The 19,838-nt window shown below is 37.0% G+C and overlaps 5 protein-coding genes across 5 annotated transcripts; all 5 read right to left on the bottom strand.

Annotated features, from left to right (window-relative positions):
* Positions 1 to 302: 302 nt before the first annotated feature.
* LOC132167141 (RNA binding protein) lies at positions 303 to 1,099 on the bottom strand. The gene has a single exon (XM_059578042.2). The coding sequence runs from the start codon at positions 1,027 to 1,029 to the stop codon at positions 466 to 468; it is 564 nt and encodes a 187-aa protein (XP_059434025.1). The 5' UTR covers positions 1,030 to 1,099; the 3' UTR covers positions 303 to 465.
* A 3,333-nt stretch (positions 1,100 to 4,432) lies between these two features.
* Positions 4,433 to 5,787, bottom strand: LOC132187296 (glutathione S-transferase F13-like). Its single transcript, XM_059601601.2, has 3 exons — positions 5,641 to 5,787; positions 5,477 to 5,525; positions 4,433 to 4,884 (listed from the first exon to the last, which is right to left on the bottom strand). Exons 1-3 carry the CDS (start codon positions 5,785 to 5,787, stop codon positions 4,433 to 4,435), a joined length of 648 nt encoding a protein of 215 aa, XP_059457584.2.
* A 3,722-nt stretch (positions 5,788 to 9,509) lies between these two features.
* Positions 9,510 to 10,766, bottom strand: LOC132188928 (protein SRC2-like). Its single transcript, XM_059603435.2, has one exon. The coding sequence runs from the start codon at positions 10,600 to 10,602 to the stop codon at positions 9,748 to 9,750; it is 855 nt and encodes a 284-aa protein (XP_059459418.2). The 5' UTR covers positions 10,603 to 10,766; the 3' UTR covers positions 9,510 to 9,747.
* A 341-nt stretch (positions 10,767 to 11,107) lies between these two features.
* On the bottom strand, positions 11,108 to 16,595 carry LOC132188902 (PWWP domain-containing protein 1). The gene is made up of 3 exons (XM_059603433.2): positions 16,459 to 16,595; positions 14,952 to 16,091; positions 11,108 to 13,562 (listed from the first exon to the last, which is right to left on the bottom strand). Exons 2-3 carry the CDS (start codon positions 16,003 to 16,005, stop codon positions 11,332 to 11,334), a joined length of 3,285 nt encoding a protein of 1,094 aa, XP_059459416.2. The 5' UTR covers positions 16,006 to 16,091; positions 16,459 to 16,595; the 3' UTR covers positions 11,108 to 11,331.
* A 2,688-nt stretch (positions 16,596 to 19,283) lies between these two features.
* LOC148587693 (uncharacterized) lies at positions 19,284 to 19,838 on the bottom strand. Its single transcript, XM_088512764.1, has one exon. The coding sequence runs from the start codon at positions 19,836 to 19,838 to the stop codon at positions 19,284 to 19,286; it is 555 nt and encodes a 184-aa protein (XP_088368890.1).

Here is a 19,838-nt window from a genome sequence, read left to right as displayed (position 1 = left end):
GTAACAGATTAGCATAGAATGTATACGAAAACGAAGATGTGAATACCGATTTAACATTTCCTCATATTTAAAGACCTAATAACCACAAACAAAGACATCCAATCTCCCAAGATATCAACTATAAATAAGTAATGAAATCCTAAGCGAACTCGTAGTCAGGTATAATCAACCTGCGCAAATGTGATTGACCATAGTTTATATGCTATAACAACACACCACCATTCAGCTAATAACAGGAAAAATCTAAAATGATATCATCATTGTAGGCATGTAACAGAAACCAAAGGGCGATTTCAAAAGAATGCAACAAAAACTATTTTTGATACGTAATTTCAAAAGCATCCAACATAATCATCAAATAATACAACCTCATATTAGCCAAAATCAGATAAGACCCACTTACATAAACCTTCTTGTATCCCAAAAACAATACCGACCCCTTTGCCAAAACCTCCCCAAAACCCCTCAAAGCTCATCCTCCATCCTCAAATACCCCCCAATATCGGCCTGGTGCAGCACCACAATCCCATTGGGGTCCAACTTCCTACAGTCCTGCGTACTCTTGGCCGCAACGCCAAAACCCAGGGGCACATCGGACATCGAAAACACCACGACCCCATCACCAGGCGCAATATTCTCTGTAATCCTTCCCAACCCACCTTTCAAAACGTGGTTACCGTACAGAAACGACATCTCGGAGGTGGGTTTGAGCCAGACCTTGTGCTTGGCATTGGGAGCAAGAACAGTCAGAGACTGTATCGTGAGGTGGAAGCTGCCTCCGTGAGTGATCTTGCCGATGCAAGTCCCGAGCGAGACAAGTTGCGGGCGAGCGATATTGGTGGCGCGCTTGACGAGAGAGTCGGCGACGTAGTAGACCTTGTTCTTGTGGAGGCGGAAGCAATAGCGGCCGGGGGTGGATTCGGATCCCTCGTGAGAGGGTTGCTCGACGATGTTCTTGAGGTTGTTGCCGGTGAACTTGAAGAGCTTCTCGAACACTGCCGTGGTCTCCTTCTCGTCCAGAGGTCTCATCTCGTGGGTCTCGAGGAAGAAGCTTGTGTCTTTGCTCTCCTCTTCTGTTCTTCTAGGTTTACGCCGAAACAAATGGGCCTTTCTTTGTTTTATATTCTCCCTCACTCGACTTCCACGTAGGGGTGGGCAAAACCCGCCCAAACCCGGGTTGGATATATGATTACCCTTGCGGGGCGGGCTGGTCTCGGATATACTTTTTTTTAAAAAAAACACGGATACCCGCCCCGCCCCTCTTTACCCCTAATTTACAGACAAAACCCTAAGGGCCTAAGCCGCCGCACACATTCACAATTTTTTTTTTTTTTTAATTTAATTTTTTTTGTGTGACATGTCCATACAATAGGGGGAAGCAAATTCGAATTAGTGACCTCCACTTCATTAGGCGTAGTCCTAACCGATTGAACTACCTCTTAGGGACCACCTTCACTTTCTTTCTTCTTTCTTTTCTGTTTTTTTTTTTTTTCCTTTTCTTCTTGTTCTTTCTTTCTTCACTTCCTGCCGCACAGCTTTACATATTTTTTATTTATTTATAAGGGAAAACTTTATTTTGTACCCTTGAATTATCATTCATTTTGATATACTCCTTCAAACTTTAAAATCTCTCAATTTGGACCTCTTAACTTTTAATTACAGTCAATTTAAACAATATCCGTCCATTTTTGCCTTTAAAACTCTTAAAAAAAAACAAAAATACCCTTCAATTTTCTTTTTATTAAAAAAAAAAATTGAAAACAAAAAGGTCACAAGGTGGCCCAACAGTTGGTTACCTTGTGATTTTTTTTTTAATAATATATTTTTAAAAATTTTTAATTTGAAATTAAGGAAAAATTTAGAATTTTATAAAAAAGTGGAAGTGTAAACGTCATTGTCTAACTTTTAACATTTAAAATTTGACAAAAAAGTTCAAATTGACTGCAATTGAAAGTTCAGGGGTCTAAATTAAGAGGTTTTGAAGTTTGGAGAGACATGTCAAAATAAGTGGTAATTCAGGAGTCCAAGGTGAAATTTCTCCTATTTATTATTATTATTATTTTCTCTTCTTCTATCTTTCTTCATTTTCTTATTTCTTTCCTTCTTTCTTTCTTCACTTTCTAACCTTGCCGCTGCTCAATCAGCCTCCCCTTTCAGAGCAACGATCAGACATCTAGCCTTCAGGTTTCTCTATCTCTCTGATCTCTTTCATTCTCTCTCTCTGTCTATCTCTCCCATCTCTTTATTACAAAAAGGTTAAATACTAAATATTCATGGCGTTTCGTTTATTTATTTTTTTCTCTCCTAGAGTTTGATTTTTATTATATAACGTCTCTGTGATTTTGATAATAGACCAAATTAGTCATTTGGTCAGTTGACCGTTAGTTGACTCAACGAAAGTCTACGTGGACCAATCAAATGTTGACACGTGACACTTACTTAATTTTTTTTAATTTATTTTTAAAAAAAAAATTTAAAAATGTTTATATATATATATAGAAAAAAAAAAAAAAAAAAAAATTGGATGTGGCCATCTGGCACCCCATGGCCAAAGAGCCACCCCCAATTTTTTTTGCGCTTTTTTTTTTTAAAAAAAAAAAAAAAAGCATTTTTTTTTTAATTTTAAAAAAACATTTTTTTTTAATTTTAAAAAAATAAATAAATAAATTTAATTATGTGCCATATGTCAACATTTAATTAGTCTACGTGAACTTCCTTAACGTTCAACTGACGAAATGACTAATTTAGTCTATTATCAAAACCACAGGGAATCCTGTAATAAAAATCAAACCCTAGGGGGAAAAAATAAAAAAACGAAACCACAGGGGGTATTTAGTATTTAACCCATTACAAAAATGCAGGGAAATAATCCCTGCCTCGCCCACCTAACCTGCATTACCCGCCCTGCCCAACCCCGCCCCGCAAAACTCGAGACCCAGTGGATTCTGTTTACTCTAGCCGGGTCTCAAGTATGATTTTTCATACCCGCATGATGCCGGCCGGGTGTTTGAAATAGTCAATACCCAACCCAATCCGACCCGCGCCCATCCTAGTAAATGCATGTATTAAAATCTTAACCCATTGTACTATTTATTTTTCAAATTGGATAATTAAAATTGGGATAAATATATTTTTGCCCCCTCAACAAACAATATTTTTTTTCTTTTGCCCTATAAATTGACAAGTGTGATGCTTAAATACATCAAATTATAATTTTATTGTAATTAATTGTACAAGTATGACAATTATTAACCGCAAATAATTCCAACCGGATAATCGAATAACTCCTTAGGTCAATTCCAATTACCGGTTATAAGAACTGATAAAAGAGGGTACTAACCGGGTTTATAATATATTATATATATTAAAATTATATAAATAATAATCATAATAATTAAAACTAAAGGCTAAAAGTTGAAATTCCCAGCCCTACTAGCCTATTGTGTAATTACAATAATAATAATAAGGGATAAATATAATTTGACCTCCCTAAACTAATAGCCTTTTTTTTTTTCTTTTTTTTTTTGGGTCTATAAACTGATAGTTGTGACATTTAAATATAGTAAACTATCATTTTATTGCAATTAAACCACTCCTGAGAAAGGGCATCCCTCTTAGAGAGGGGCAATCAGCCACCTCCGGCCCTTACTTGGTGAGAAGGCTTCCCAAGTACGCCCCCTCCCTCACCCTCATTTATTTGGGAATTTTTCTTATATTCTCTCTCAAGAATATTTAGGTTACCATGTCTCATCAAACGGATGTTACTAGTTAGAATCTCCATTCTCCTTCCCTTGTGAGGACATGTAAAAAAAAATGTATTTGGGTTGTGGCCATGTGGGCATATGTGTTTTGTTCTTGTAATAAAACTAATAAAATACCACTGTTGAGTTCTTTTAAATTTGAACGTGAGAGGCATCATTATACAATGTCCAACACTTATCAAAAATCCTTGTTTGTGAGTTATAGAAGAAAGGTGTTAGGAACTGGTGGCTTATATTAATACTAGTGGAAGGCAAAGTAGACGGAAACGGAGTGAACGTCGCGCTAGCGAATTAAGAGTAAAAAAATACAGACACCTCTTTGTGGATATAAGCAAATTGCCGAATCACGTAAATCTGTGTGTCGACTCTCTTTCTCTTAATCTCTTTGTTTTCGATTCTATTTTATTCATCAATTATTGTGCATGGTAACAACAAAAGGTACACATGCATAGAAGTGGCCCTCCTCCCCATGTTGAAAAAAAAAAATAGAGTTCTGGCCACACCCCTATGGCCTGTTCCTGCTTATAAGTGTGCAATAATTTATCATTTTCAACATAATGATGATCATCAATATCATGAAATTTTTTAATTATATATACAAGAAAATTACCACATGAAATTTATTTAATATTACAAGAAAAGGAAATGGATACATTCATGCATGTCTAGATCTAAATTAACTTCATATTTGCAGAAACTTTTAGAGTTGCAGGCCTAGAGGAAATGTCATCCCACCAAGCCCTCACATGGGGACGACAAGTAATGGCTTCGGCCTTTGTTGTTTTCATGAAGTAAACAAGGTTGGGAATGTGCTGCAGATCAGCCAGGGTATAGTTTTCTCCGGCAAGGTATTTATATTTAGACAACCTTTCCTCGTACACATCTAGGACTTTTCCTAGCTTCTCCATTTCTGTTTCAATGGTTTGCTCATTAGAAGCAATCCCATACATGGGATTCACAATTATTTCGTGCAGGATTGCTGTAGCTGGACCATGAAATTGATGTGCCTCCACTTCCATCCATGTTTCCACAAGGGCGGACTCTGGTAAGCTATTTGCTCGGAGGAGATCCGTCCCGATGTCTTTGTGCTTGCGTGCCAAGTATCGGTTGATTGCCCTTGATTCTAGCCAATGGGATAGTATATATTAGAATATAAATTAAATGATTGAATTCATCTTTTCCTATCAATTAAGGGGTTGTTTGTTAAACAACATGCCATCCCTAAATACTGTTTATTGTTTGGTGAGGAAAAAAAAAAGAAAAAAAAGAAAGAGTGTAATAATTAGTATAGAAAAGTGAAAAAGTTGTATTGAAAAGTAGAAAAATTTTGTTTTGAAATAATTTTTGTATTTAAATAGTAGTAAAAAGTAAATGATGTGATATAAAAAATGAGAATGTTTTGATGTTAATTTTTTTTAAAAAAAAGAGGTAAATAGTATTTGGGGGTGGGAGGGTGTTTAACGGACACGCACTAAGTGTTTTTGGATTAATGATGATTTAACGTGATATCAGAACAGAAATCATGAGTTCAAATCATGCATCCGTCATTAACCTTTTATTTCAAAAAAAATTATTTCACGACAAAGTTGTTGGCTCATAGAACAATAACATTTGAGTACGGTTAATGGCCATCTTTTCTATTCTCTCAAAATTTAATATAGTTTTTAAAATCACAATTATATTTAAGATAGAGTTTTTGAGTAGGTTGTTCTTACCAAAAAGACTGACTTCGCCATCTTCTACTGCCGGTATCTGGCCAAATGGCTGCAAGTAAAAGGATAAATATTCATGCTATTAATTAATTAGCATTCTAGAAGTACTAATTATTGATGTAAATAAGCCAAGAGGGGGGGATAGAAACAAAGAGAGAAGCTCTCACATTTAGGGAAAGATATGGGTCTTGTTTGTGAGCTCCGGCGGCCAAGTCAACGGGCAGGAGCTCGTAATGAAGGCCTTTCTCATGGAGGCAAAGCAAAACTCCTGCGGTGCACGTGGATACTGGAACTCCATGGACCTGAATTGCCATGCCCACTAGCCAGGCAAGAATTTCTTGTTGAAAAAAGTGATCAGTAGACAGAGGAGGTCTTGAGGTTTTTCCTTGTGAATTTCTTGTTGAAAAAAGTGATCAGTAGACAGAGGAGGTCTTGAGGTTTTTCCTTGTTTAAATATATGAACAAGAGAAAAACATGTTCTTTCTTATTTCCATAGCTATACGATGTTGCCGGCCTTTTTTGTTGTTTTGCTACCAATAATTTGCTGGCTTGGAAAGGAAATTCCTTTATTATTCTTTTAAAATATAAGCAAACTTTGGTGCAAGTTGCAATTAGACTGTACGTGTTAATATATATATATATAATATAAATAAAAGCTTCAATAATTGTACTTACTGTTCTAGAAAATTAATCGGCTAGGAAAGCTCTTTTCCATCAGCTCCATCACTCTTGCATGCGGTCAATCATGCACAAAGGGGTGGGTTTGTGCCACCAATTAAGAAGTGACACTTAAGCCCATTATGTCAAACTAAAGTTTATAAAAAAAAAAAAAAAAAAAAAAAAACATAGCCATACCAGATTAATCAAATATAAGAAGAAGAAAAAACTTAGTGCCACCTCATATGGGGTGGGGTGGCTGCGAGTGGTGGCGGTGTCAATGTTGAAGGTTTTTTATTTATTTTTAAATAAGAATGGTGGGTTAAATCCTGTGTTTTGTTTGCATGTATTTATTTTGTTCCAAGTTGACATGGCAATCTCTTAATGGTTGGCATAAATCCTTGTTTTGTGTAAGGACTGCATTGAAGTTATTCTCCTCTTGTTAATACTTGAAAAATATCAATTATGTAACCTCTTTTTAATTAAGTCATGACATGATGTGCATAAGAATGGAATACCGACGTGGCAACGTCCATCGCCATTTGCGGTTTATGCCTCAATGGACTGCTACTAAGATTTTTAGGAGTGTCAATTCCCATGCATGCTATACTGTCAAGTGAGACGCTTCAAACTTAGTATTTGGAAACATTCTCAACTCCTCTCTCTCTCTCTCTTTTTTTTTTTTTTTTTTTCTTCTATTAGGATTAACAGTCTTGTTTAGTTTTTCCCTTTCTTTGCTATGTATTTGCTCAGAACACATATGCAAAGGAAACACAGCAACAATATAAAATAAAGTTGCAAAACTTTGTACACCCATACGTGGGGAGTGTTAAGGATATAAATCCTTTTGATTAATGAGGATTTGATTTGTAATTATTGATGATTTGATTTGTTATTAATTACCCTTAATTCAAGGGATTTGTTTTGTATTTGAAATTATGTTAAAGCTCTATAAATAGAGCTATGTAATCAAATCATTTATCAATGAAAGATGTAGCCTATAATGGCTTTAGTGTGTGGATGTAGGCTATATGCCGAACCACCTTAATTTCCTTCATATTTATCTTATTATATGTTTTTATATGGTATCAGAGCCTTTTGGCTAACGCCATTATTCGATCTAGTGCTCCTTTGATTTTTTTTTCTTCTTCTTCTTTCAATCTTGTTTACCTGTTCTTGATAGTCAATATTTTTGTAGATCTCTTCACAGTAGATCTTACAATTATATATGACCATATCAAAACAAACAAAAAAAAAATGCAATCCGGCAGCTTTGTGCCTTCACCAACAATCCACCAACTCAGCACCGCCTCTTGCCATGGCCCAGTGTCGAGTTCCGCCATTCGCAGCCCGATTTGATCTCTTTGCCGCCGTCCCGGCCATCCACGGCTTTGATCCGGTGCCTTCTCCTTCAACACGGCTCCTCATTGTCATTGCAGCCGCATTAAACACCTACTGTGTCTTCTTGTTCATCTCACCCGGTAAGAATCAAGTTTTGGTTTGAGGTCCAACGGCAAGAGAAGAAATTGACTTTTTGTTTGGTCTGGAAAAAAAGCCCAAAAAGGCAAATCTTTTGGCCTTGTGGCCCATTTCAAGTCCATAGTTGGCTCATTCCGGCCACAGTTGCCGATGACAAAATTCCGGCCAAATGTTGCCGATGACAAAATTTCGGCCAAAAGTTGCCGATGTCAAAATTCCGGTCAAAGTAACCGATGCCGGCCAAAAAAAAAAAAATTGCCGATGTTCAAGTGCCGGCCACAGTCGCCGAAGTTCAAGTTCAAGAGCATGTTTCAAATCAAGTGCCATTAACTCCAGCCACTCGATATGTTCAAGATCAACGATCACTAACGGACCGTTCATCTTGCGGGGGCATGTTAAGGATATAAATCCTTTTGATTAATGAGGATTTGATTTGTAATTATTGATGATTTGATTTGTTATTAATTACCCTTAATTCAAGGGATTTGTTTTGTATTTGAAATTATGTTAAAGCTCTATAAATAGAGCTATGTAATCAAATCATTTATCAAGGAAAGATGTAGCCTATAATGGCTTTAGTGTGTGGATGTAGGCTATATGCCGAACCACCTTAATTTCCTTCATATTTATCTTATTATATGTTTTTATAGGGAGGAGATAGAGAGGAAAAGCAAATGAAATTGCTCCTTCCATCTCCTGCAATCAATGAATTTTCAAATGCTTTGCAGAGCTTGGCCCATATCGTATTATATATATGATATGATCGTTCTGCAGAACATGTCTAAAAACAGGAATTAGAAACAAGCTTAAGGAAGCTGACCCTAAACATGTTATATCCTTAACATTTCTCTGCCTCTTTTTTGGTAACTTTGAGTCAATAGCAACAAATTTTGTATGTCTCAGTTTAAGGAAGAAGAGAGTAGAATTTCAAAGAAACTACTTGTTATTTGCTATTCGCCTTTGGTCAGGGTAAAGTGACATGCCGTGTTGACCAACAAGATTGAAGAAGGTTCCTTGATCCACCCATAATAAACAAAGTGGAGGGTTTGAATTTTGAAACACTCCCTTTTCATGCCCAATTAACGTCATATTTCTTAACGCATACATGTACACATTTACTTTCTTCACAAACCTAAGAATTTAGGAGTAAATATCACTATCCATCCCAATGGCTTGCAATTTCCAGCCAAGTATTTAAGCACCGGCTCAAAATGTTTTGTGATGACATTGTCAATAGAGTGTGATAATTTAAAGATGGCATGTGGACTTTTAAGAAGCGGAAAAGGAAAGATACATCATACATCAAACACAAAAAAAATGATTGTGCGAAGCAACAAATGCCCAAAATAACCGGTATAGTGTAAATAGATCCTACAAACTATTGGGAATGGGTTAAAACATTTTGCGATGTCCCGACGATAGAGGCATAGGGACATCGCAAAATGGTCTGCAACAAAATCTATGAATCTCCATAGACAAAAGGAGGATACCAATTTGGAGAGAAAGCCATAGATTTGACGCGTGGCAAAAAACAGAGTTGTTGGGATAGTAGCGAGTGCAACACGTGCGCTTGGATGGCGCATGAAGTGCATGCGTGCCGGTGGAGAGTGCCAAACAAAGCACAAATCTAGCATCTAAATTGCAGACAAAATAAGAAAAAAAAATATACAAAAAATGAAGAAAGAATGGTGGAGGAGGCTTCCTCCTGGTGTTGTGGTCCAATTGCATTAGCTGGGAATAATTATTTCCAAGCATATATTACAAATTAACACATAAAGATGGTCTTCAAAGGCTAGTTCAATCGGCTGTAAATCACACATAATAAAGCGTAGATTACTAATTCGAATCCCCCATCTCTTTTTCTTGATAGACATGTAAAAAAATAAAAAATAAAAACATATATAAAATATGCAGAAGTGTCCATTATCCAACTTTTGTTACATTTACATACAATAATAGTACAAATCATGATGGATGTCACATGATTCTTAATTCCTAAGCAACACGAAAAAAGACAAAAAAAAAATTAAAAATTAAAAGATTCAGAAAAAGTCGAAACCCAACTTTTCCACAAAACCAACCAAACCATCTTCTTTATAATATGATGAAAACTCTCACAGAATTAAGCACCAGAAACATCAAAATCCACCATCAAATCCACCGTCAAATCCTCCATCAAATCCATCGGACACCATATCTCCAATCAATAGGCCTCCAAGCGCTCCTCCTAGCAGTCCAGCCCCCAGACCCATCCCAAACTTGTTCTTCTTCTTTGGTTGCTGTTGCTGCTGCTGCTGCACCGGTGGGTACCCATAACCCGGTTGAGGTGGTGGGTACGCATAACCAGGCTGAGGTGGTGGGTGCCCATAACCCGGTTGAGGTGGTGGCCCTGGTGGGTACCCATAACCCGGTTGAGATGGTGGTGGGTATCCACCATATGCTTGGTATGGTGGTGGGGTAGCATATGAATATCCTCCTTGAGGAGGAGGATATGAACCATCGGACGGCGGTGCACTAGGCCCCCCAACCGGATACGCAGTGACAGGCTCAGCCTTTGGCGCAGCATAATAAGCAACTTTCTCGCTAAACTTGTAGGAAAAGTTTAACGCGCCTTGGGCCTTTCCTGAGGGTTTTCTCACCTGATAACTCACAAACTGCATGGAGTTGCCGTCTCCGGTGGAGTTGAGAAGCTCTTTGATGGGCACGTGGACTTCACCAACGTCTTTGTCGCCGAGGCTGCGGTCGCAGCGAAGAGTGAAGGCGAGGGTCAGCCGGTTTTGCTTGGCGGCGGACTCGTCGACGGTGAACTTCATGGGGAAGTTCCAGGAGGGGCTGGTGCCGCCGTCTCGGTCAACGTTGGTTTTGGCTTTTTGCTTGTTTTGTGAGTCTCCGGAGAGCGATACGGCGACGTATACGTCCATTTTGGAGAAGAGGTTCACATCTTTGAGGTCTTTGGCAGAGATAACATTGATTTCTAAGGTCCTGTGCTCCATGTTAGCTAGATCTTTGAGAGAGAGAGAGAGAGAGAGAGAGAGAGAGGAGAGACGAGGGGTTGCTGGAGTTGGCAACCTCAACTTCTGTTCTATATTATATTGGGTTTGCGTCAACGCTCGTGAATTGTTGACTTTTGGTAACCATAGATTGGAACAAAAGATGGTTCAAGGAAGGTGTTAATTGGAAAGCATCAACCATGGTTAAGGTTTTTCTCCTGCAGCCTTTGTCGTTACCATAATTTGGGTTTGTATTTGACTTTTCATCTAACGCGCGTTGTTTACTCTAACCAGCAGAGAAAAAAATAAATAAATAAACAGGAAATAATCTTTTATGTTGGGATCTAGATGACACCAACGTGATAGAAATCAGCTTACAAGAAGGTCCCAAAATGTACATATGCATCATATTAAAACGTAAGATAATAAATGAAAAGGAGATGAAACTTCACAAGAGGAAGGAGATGTCTCAGCATGCTTACAAAGATATGTCTCAAACGCAAAAAAGAGTAAGAAACCAAGTTGGATTACTGTAGTCGATCATAAAGGCAGCAAAAATTAGAGCATATCATGCTGTCTAAAGTTAGAAGTGTACATTCCTAACACTAACTTCTTACTCGAGCATCGGACTAAGTCTTTCTACATGAAAATCCAAGGCTCAGCAGGCTTTTACTTCAGTGTTTGTGGTGTATAACAAAACCAGGGATGTTATGACTGCAATGGTTCAGTTGATCAGAGACAAAAAGGCATATATCCGAACGAGTACTTGAGCTCGTCTACGATTTCACTGCACCTACTCAGAAGGCTTAACATTTGATTGGAGATGTCTACGTTGTGGCTAGGGGTGGAAGTATAGATGCAGTTGTTTCTGACCCCAGCTTGACAATATCTCAAATTACAAGCTTCAACGAAGCGGTCGACTTCATAGCCGTGAAGAGCGTCTGGAAGCTGGTTAGGGAGACGAATGAGAGGGGGTGAAGAAGGTGCGACCTTTTGGAAGTTTCTGACCCTTTGGAAGTTTCTAGTCCTTTGGAAGTTCCCGACATTAACATTGACAGTTGCAAAGGAAGATGATGAACCGCCACCTGGATGATTATCATTTAAGTTTTTGATGTTGCTTCCAATTACCAACTGCTCTCCTATGCTACTTTCATCCCCAACCAACATAAATTTTACATGTGGGGTTTTACTAGGAATAGCTGTGGTGGACCTCACCTCATCACCTGGTGGCTTCTTCAGACATGACTTTGGCTGGAGCTCTGTTTCTGCAGAATTAGAGCTGCTCAACGATGTTGATTGCGGAAGCTTATCCTGGGCCTCTTCCACAAGCTGCTTGCCTAATTCAGGGGCTGGAGTTCCTAGGGTTTGCAATTGGTAATATACCTTAACATTGCCAAACAGATAACTGCTTTGGGCGGCATACACATATGCTGCCTCAGCATCAGATTTGCATTTGAACACAATCTGGCATTGTGAGGATTTCCAAGACACAAGAGTGGCAGACTGATGAAGGGGTCCAAAGCGTGCAAATTTTGCTTTCAGCTCTGAAACTGAGGGAAGTGCTGATTGACGAGGAAAATTCATCACTAGCATTGTAGGTTCAGAAACGCTTTCCGCAATGACTACCTTCTTTAGCAAGTTTTCTATATGCTTTTTTGGAACTATCTCACCCATTTCCTGGCAATCTCTTTCTTGAGATTTCAGAGGTTTCAGGTTGCTAGCCTTCTTTTTTGCAGTCAGTGACTTCCAGTCATTTAGGTGCTTTAGGCTTTTTGTGGACATCTCTTCTTCGCAATCAAGGATGTGGTCATCATGCCCAGCCTTTTCATTATGATCGGATTTGAGCCGTTTCTTTGGTGGTTTAGAAGAAAAAGGCAGGTCGCAAGCAATTCCAACAGGAAGGCTCTCAGCAGCCACAGTAAATGCAAACGGTTTGGTGGGTCGATTTTCAATTGATTCAGAAGGAGACGCCACCATTTTTTTCTGATAGACAATGGATCTAAATTTCGTGAAGAACTGAAAAACAATTTCTGGTATATTCTGTTCCGTACCATGGAAAGGATCTAGAGCAAGAGCTAATAGCTCAGAAATTAATTGAAGAAGTCCATTTTCAACATTTCTTGTATCGATTTGCTGTCTAGCCACAGAACCAGAGGAAATGGAATGGTAGGCTCCGTCTTCTTTCCTCTGTTGCTCCATCAGTGAACTCTCTCTATGAACTAAAATAGTTTGGCTGGATTTTCCAACTGATTGTCTTGCCAATGGTTGGATATTTGCAGGTTTAAGGTGTTTATATGTATACTCCCTGCCAACATCCAAACTAGATTTGGATTCCTTTTTCTTCTTTACATCTACCATGACAGCTTTCTCAGAACTCAAATCCTCTTCAGAACGTTTAAGTGCCTTTGGGTTCTCATTCATACTTCGACTGCTAGTAAAAGGAAAAACTTTTCTGGGGTGTGGGGTGGTCAACTGAGAGGTAATTCTTCCAGCCATATACATGTTCTCCAGCTTATTGTGATTTCCGACTGTTTTCAGCAAACTTGACAGAGGTTGTTGGAAACCTTGAGATCTGTTAATTAGTTCTGTTCTATTTGGTTCTCTGTAGACCATAGCATTAATTGAACTAACTTGTTCGCACACTGCTTGCTTGTCCATAGCCACAATTTTTTTGCCAGAACTCAGTCTGTGCGTGTAAATTTCACGTTCTTGGCCTGTGAACTTGGTATTTATGGAAAAAGGTGGATCTTTTCTTTCCAAGGCATACTCTCTATCTGAAAAGGTTGCCCCCTCCTCATACATTGAAGGACTTAAGACACTTTGTTGCTCTTGACCAAAGGGATCGGCTTTTAAAATGTTGGGATGATCAATCCGTTTGTCTTCTCTCATATGTTGATTTTTTGTAGGAGTTGCAGACTTCTTGCAACGAGCTTCAGGAATTTGGAGAGAACTGCTCAAGGTTTCTGCAAACAGTAACAGAGTCACGGTATAAGAGCAAAGAAAAAAGATGAGTTCAGCATTCATCAATCCATATACATGTGTGTCTGCATCCATATACATGTGTGTGTCTGCACGCACATGTAGTTTCAAGAGAAATTAGTCAGTAGAGCAGGAAAAAGTTCAAATGCAGAGTGCTATTCAACAAACAAAAAGAAAAGTGACATGTGATCTCAAGCACATATGGAGATTATAATTCCTGCATATCACACTTCAATAACCGGGAAGAGCAGTTCAGGATACTTCTACATGTAAAATAGCAGGACCACAGAGTTAGATTGAAAAAAGTTAAGAACTGTTACTATTCATTAAAAAAGCTAAGAAATGTTCATGTGCTGTTGCTACTAAGTTCCTCTCATTTATGAATAGGATGAAATAGTTGGAAGAAAAAGAAAAGTTTGGTTCCACCATAATCCTTCATACGTTTACATAAGTTTAATTAAAAAAGAATTACAAACTATTATAGAAAGGTGCTCATTGCATACTACAATTGGAAATAAATAGGAACAAAATCAGGAAATCAGGTCATGGAGAATTAACAAAGCCTATCGTAAGTTTCCATCTTCAACATAAATAAAATGAAGTGGTAAGACAAAAAAAAAATCTTGTAAGAAATGACAACAAAATATATCATTGATGAGTCAAACAAGCACTGGAATATCAGAAACATGAAGGTACTAAATATTCAAAATATAATACATCAAAGAGATGTATACAGGATATAGGATGAGATGTTCAAATTTGATGTTAACATTTGAACAAATTTAGCCATGCATTACATAATCGATAGCAATTTGCACTTCTTTTTCACTCCATCCCATTATTTTATCAAATCCGAAAAGGAATAAAATTTAAAACGTATGTGCCTAAGCTAGGGCTAACAATGTGAAGATATATTTCCATAAATAAAGATTTTACAAAACTGAGTTCAAAAGGAGGCTTTATTTACTATAAGCCCATAAAATAGCCTAACAAGACTTGCAGCCATCTTATGTTCAGACCAAATGCTATGCCTGAGACATCATTCCCAAATCTTGGACATGTATATTTGTTCTTGAAAATTCTAGCAATGGTTTTTTATGCTACTTTTCCCAAAGCTGATCCCAGCAAGCAACATAATAGTGTAACAATATAAATCAGGGCATGAATTGGTTCTTACAACACAAGCCAGCAGTAAAATAAACACCCAACCCATTACCAGCAAGACTAATCAGCCATGAAAGAGACATCTTAGTCGATTAAAAATATTAATGTGGAGCATCAAACTTAGATGTACAAGGATTCATGGAATATGGTATATGTGAACAACAAAACGTATAGCAGATATTCAGGGGAAAACATGATTAAAAATAAACCTTGAGACAACTCTTTTTCTGGCTGATTCGCAACCTTCTTTGAACTTGCAGGGCATACTAGTTCAATCCCAGATGCGTGTGAATAGGTCTCATCAAACTCCTCAAAGACAGACATCCGAAAGGCAAGTACTTTAGCAGCACTTTTTATCCGATTAACATTTCCTTGCAACCTACTATATGGCATTAAAGCCAATTGCTGTACAAAAGAAAGCATCTCAGGTGGATGAAACCCATCTCTAGCCCTTCTAATTTGCTTCGCTGAATACACCCCACAAGGCTCATATCCTCCCACATCAACTACATAAAACCCAGGAACATCCATAGGCCGGAAATTAGAAGGGTTGCGACACCGGCACGCCAATCCTAGTGCAGCCCTCTTACAGGCCTCATTTTCCGCATCCTCAACAGCACTCAAAAAGGCCTGGTCATTTGTTTTGGTTGATTTCTCAGCATAGTGAGGATCAAATGGGATAATATTTTTTGGTTTCAACCAACCATAGCTACTATCCCCAAAGAACGCTACCAGTACATGCCCCTCTTTCTTTGTTTTGCCAACCGAAGGCACCGCAAAAGCTTCATCAAATATCTGACCTGGCCACCAAGGATACGGTTTCACCTTTCCCCACACCATATCTCCCACCTCATATCCACATCCCAATGGTTTCTTTGCAGTTTCTTCAAAATCATCAGTTATAGTTTTCTCAATTTTTGGTTCTCTACTGACCCTTTTGATTGAATTTGCAGTTTCTTTAAAATCATAAGTCATGATGTTATCCATTTTTGTTTCTCTAGTGACCCTTTTCATTGGACTGCTCGCAGTTCTAGCATTTCTATACCCGAATTTACTATTCCTCATACTAAATACCATACTTGCAGCCTCGAATACAGATTCACTTTCTTCAGAATCATCAATCTCGCAGCAAAGTATAGTTTCCCCATACTCATTATTCTCACCCTGTAAAGTTTTAACACCAACATCACCATCTCGGCTACCACATTGTACACCATTAGCCCCACCTTCAAAAATCCTAGTTTCCTCAGACCCCATCTTCATAGACAACCATAGATAGACTTCGACATCAAAAGCTCAATCCAAACCGATAACATGCTATAACACTGTATGCACGTATTGCAAAACCCCTGGAAAGTGACAAATGAGCAAACTCATTAGATATTCGCGGAACATTATAAAGATTATAGCTAAAGCAAAACCCTAAGACTGTGTTTGGCAAAGGAGTGAGCCAGACCAGACCTAAAAATTCAAAAAAAAAATTTCAAAATCAATTTCAACAATTTTACTTTTTAAGTCACATCAATCATTTTTTTATTATTATTTAAATAAAAAAATCACTTTTCTTACTTTTTTTTTTTTTTTTTTTTTTTTTTTTAATACAAAACATTCTTACATTTTCTCCCGCATCAATCCCCTTTGCCATTACACCCTAAAGTTTTGAGCGCCTAAAGAGTTGAAGGAAGAAAATGGTTGGGAACCCAGAAGAAGTTGTACCTCTCAAGCTGGCCTTCGACTGTAATCGAAGATGCCGAGCTTTCCACCATTTCTTTGCTCAAAAAGCTCACTGGCGTTTCAGCATCAACCCACAGAGAGAGAGAGAGAGAGAGCAAAGGTAGTCCGTGGCGCGTGGAAAAGGCAGGTCGTACTCGTACAGAGTGTGCACAGAGAATTATGGCTTATCCTTTGAGCCCCAGGCTTAAAGAGTGTGTTTGGCGGCATTGAAAAATGGAGAGATTTGATTGGTATAAGAAAAAATAATAATGTTTTCAACGAAAAAGTGAAAAAAGATTTGTTTTGTAATAATTTTTTTATTTAGATACTAATAAAAAGTGATTAATATAATATAAAAAAGTAAGAATATTACGATTAATTTTGAGAAGAAGAATAATATGAGTTTTTTGGGTCCGATCCACCCTTTTTGCAAACAAAGCCAAGGGTACCGGCTTTGTTCCGCAAAGTCTTTCTTTTCCTTGGTTACTGTTTATGCACAATTTTCCAAAAAAATTAACATCAAAATATTTTAATTTTTTCACTTTTTATATTACATCATTTACTTTTTATTACTATTCAAATAAAAAAAATCATTACAAAACAAAACTTTTTCATTTTTTCATTACATTTTTTTCATTTTTTTATACCAAACATTTTTCCTTATTTTTTTGGGATAAATACAAAATTGATCCATGTAGTTGGCCTAATTTACAAATCACTCATTGTGGTTTAAAAAATAATTTATAGACCCCTAGGGTAGGCCAAAATAACATTTTACTCTTTGAACTCATTTTTCGTTAAATGACTTAACAGAAACCGTTTCACTGTCACCTCACACCCAATAAAAATAAGACATGTGTTATTTTTTATTTATACTTTTAAAGAATGGCAAATAAGTTTTTCCACGTCATTTTGAAGTTCTAGCACACACTGCACGTCAAATTAAATAAACCTAATCTCTTTGCCGCCGTCTTCATTTTTCCCACTAATTCACTGTCCATGCTGTCATCTTCATGTTTGATTCTTAGAGTTGAAAATCAACAAAAAAACAAAAAATAAATAAATAAATAAATAAAAACAAAAACAAAAACAAAAATAAAAATTGACTGCCAGCCATCACCCAATTTTTTCCTCCTTTATTTATTTATTTATTTTATTTTTTCCTTTCCTAAGACACTGTTGTGGTATCCACCATTCGTACTTTGTGCCTGATGTTACTCCAAAATGAAAATATTACTTCAAAATAATATCTGATGTTCATCATTGTGCCTACCAGTAAACAACACAATTGTGCTTGCCATAGATAAAAAAATAATAATAATAAAAAAACATGCGACACACAAAGAGAGAGAGTGATAGATTGTTTCCGATGCCCATAAACAAATTTTGAAGATGGTTCAATGTCCAAAAACAAATTTGAATTTTCATAGAAAGACTGCCCAAAAGTGCACTTCTCCAAAAACTTAGATGCCCAAAAATCTCAAAGAAACTCATAGATCAAAGATGTCCATAATCTTAAAAGCGAAAGTAAAAAAGCTCCAAACCAAGGTGTCTTAATTACCGTCGTGATGTTTCATTCTTTGGTGGCGATTTCAGTCGTGCTACGAAACCCAACAACTCACCTGGAGATGGACGCAAGAATCGGAGGGGAAGATGAAGATGACGACGGCACAGGGGAATATAAAGGGATTAGATTTATTTAATTTGACATAGAGTGTGTGCTGAAGCCTCAAAATGATATAGATAAACTTATTTGTCATTTTTTAAAAGTATAAATAAAAAAAAAAACACAAGTCTTATTTTTATTGAGTATGAGGTGGCAATGAAACGGTTTTTGTTAAGTCATTTAACAGAAAATGAGTTTAGAGAGTAAAATATTATTTTGGCCTACCTTAGAGACTTATAAATTATTTTTTAGACATAGAGAGTGATTTGTAAATTAGATCAGCTACATAAACCAATTTTACATATATATATATATATATATATATATGGCGCAAGAGACGGTGGCTTCGTTTGATATATATATATATATTCACTTTGTCAAACGAAGCCACCGTCTCTTGTGCGCAATGTGGTCATGTCTCTTGTGCATAGGCTGGGAGATGCCAAAATATTTATATATACATATTTTCATTAATGGTTTTTAAAAATTTACAAGTACTTCCATATGATTTTAAATCTTAATTATTATTTTCAATTAATAGTTATCATTTTATCTTAACCAATGAATTTTAAATTATTTAAATATAATATATACTCATGGGTAATGATATAGTGCACGCCCGGCGTGAATCAACAGTGATGCACGCCGGGCATAAAATTTTTTATTATTATTATTTTATTATTTTAATTTTTTTTAAAATATATATATATATATGTCTGGCGTGCATCACTGTTGATGCACGCTCGGCATGCAATATATCATTACCCATATACTCATATACAACATCTAAAAATTTAAATCAAGTTTTAATTTTTTTTTTTCTTAACAACTCAACTATTCTTGGACCTACAGACTCATTATTTTGTCCACCAATCAACCGATCCAAGAATAGATGTATAGATACTTGATCCCCTCCTTTAGCACATCAATAACTGTCTTCATGATTCCCAAAATTAGATAAATGCATATAAAAATCGTGGGATGTAGGACACAACCAATGATAAATAGAGTTTTGGTTTTCATAAAACACAGACAAATTTTATGGGTTTCACTAAAACTCAAAATTACATCAACTTTCTTTTTCTTTTCTTTTTTTTTCTTTTTTTTTTTGTGAAAAAAACTCAAAGAAATCTCATTCCAGAAGAAATCAAAGTGAGGGGATTTATAGTTTCCTCTCAATAATATCACAGATACAGCTAGGGGTATTACCCACCCAAGTCCTATCTATGAAAGTGTCGACTACCAATTTAGCCAACGTATGAGCTGCCATGTTTGCCTTTCGATCCACATGTTGATAACTCCAGCCATGAAAAGATTGCAGCACCCTCCGAATATCTTCAATTATATGTCCATATTTGCACCAATTCCTTCCAAGAGAATTAATCCCTTTTACAATTACCTGTGCATCTCCCTCCATAACAATACATAACAAACCCAATTCCTTACCAAAAGACATTGCAGAAAAAGATGCCAAAGCTTCACCTGTAGATGGATCAACACAACCCTTCCGTGAGATTGTTCTAGCAGCTACAAACCTACCATCTGAATCACGAATCACAACGCCCATACCAAATTTGTCCATGGCCCAATTGAAACCCACGTCCCAATTAATCTTGAACGAACCCACAGTAGGTTTCAACCATAATGAAGATGGTCTCATTTGTTCCTGCGTCACTGCTAGAGTAGCTGACCGATTTGCTTGACTGAACTCAACCAT

The sequence above is a fragment of the Corylus avellana genome, chromosome 2, assembly GCF_965113065.1.
Source record: "Corylus avellana chromosome 2, dhCorAvel1.hap1.2, whole genome shotgun sequence".
NCBI classification, from domain to species: domain Eukaryota; kingdom Viridiplantae; phylum Streptophyta; class Magnoliopsida; order Fagales; family Betulaceae; genus Corylus; species Corylus avellana.
This window is presented reverse-complemented; position numbering and strand designations above follow the sequence as displayed.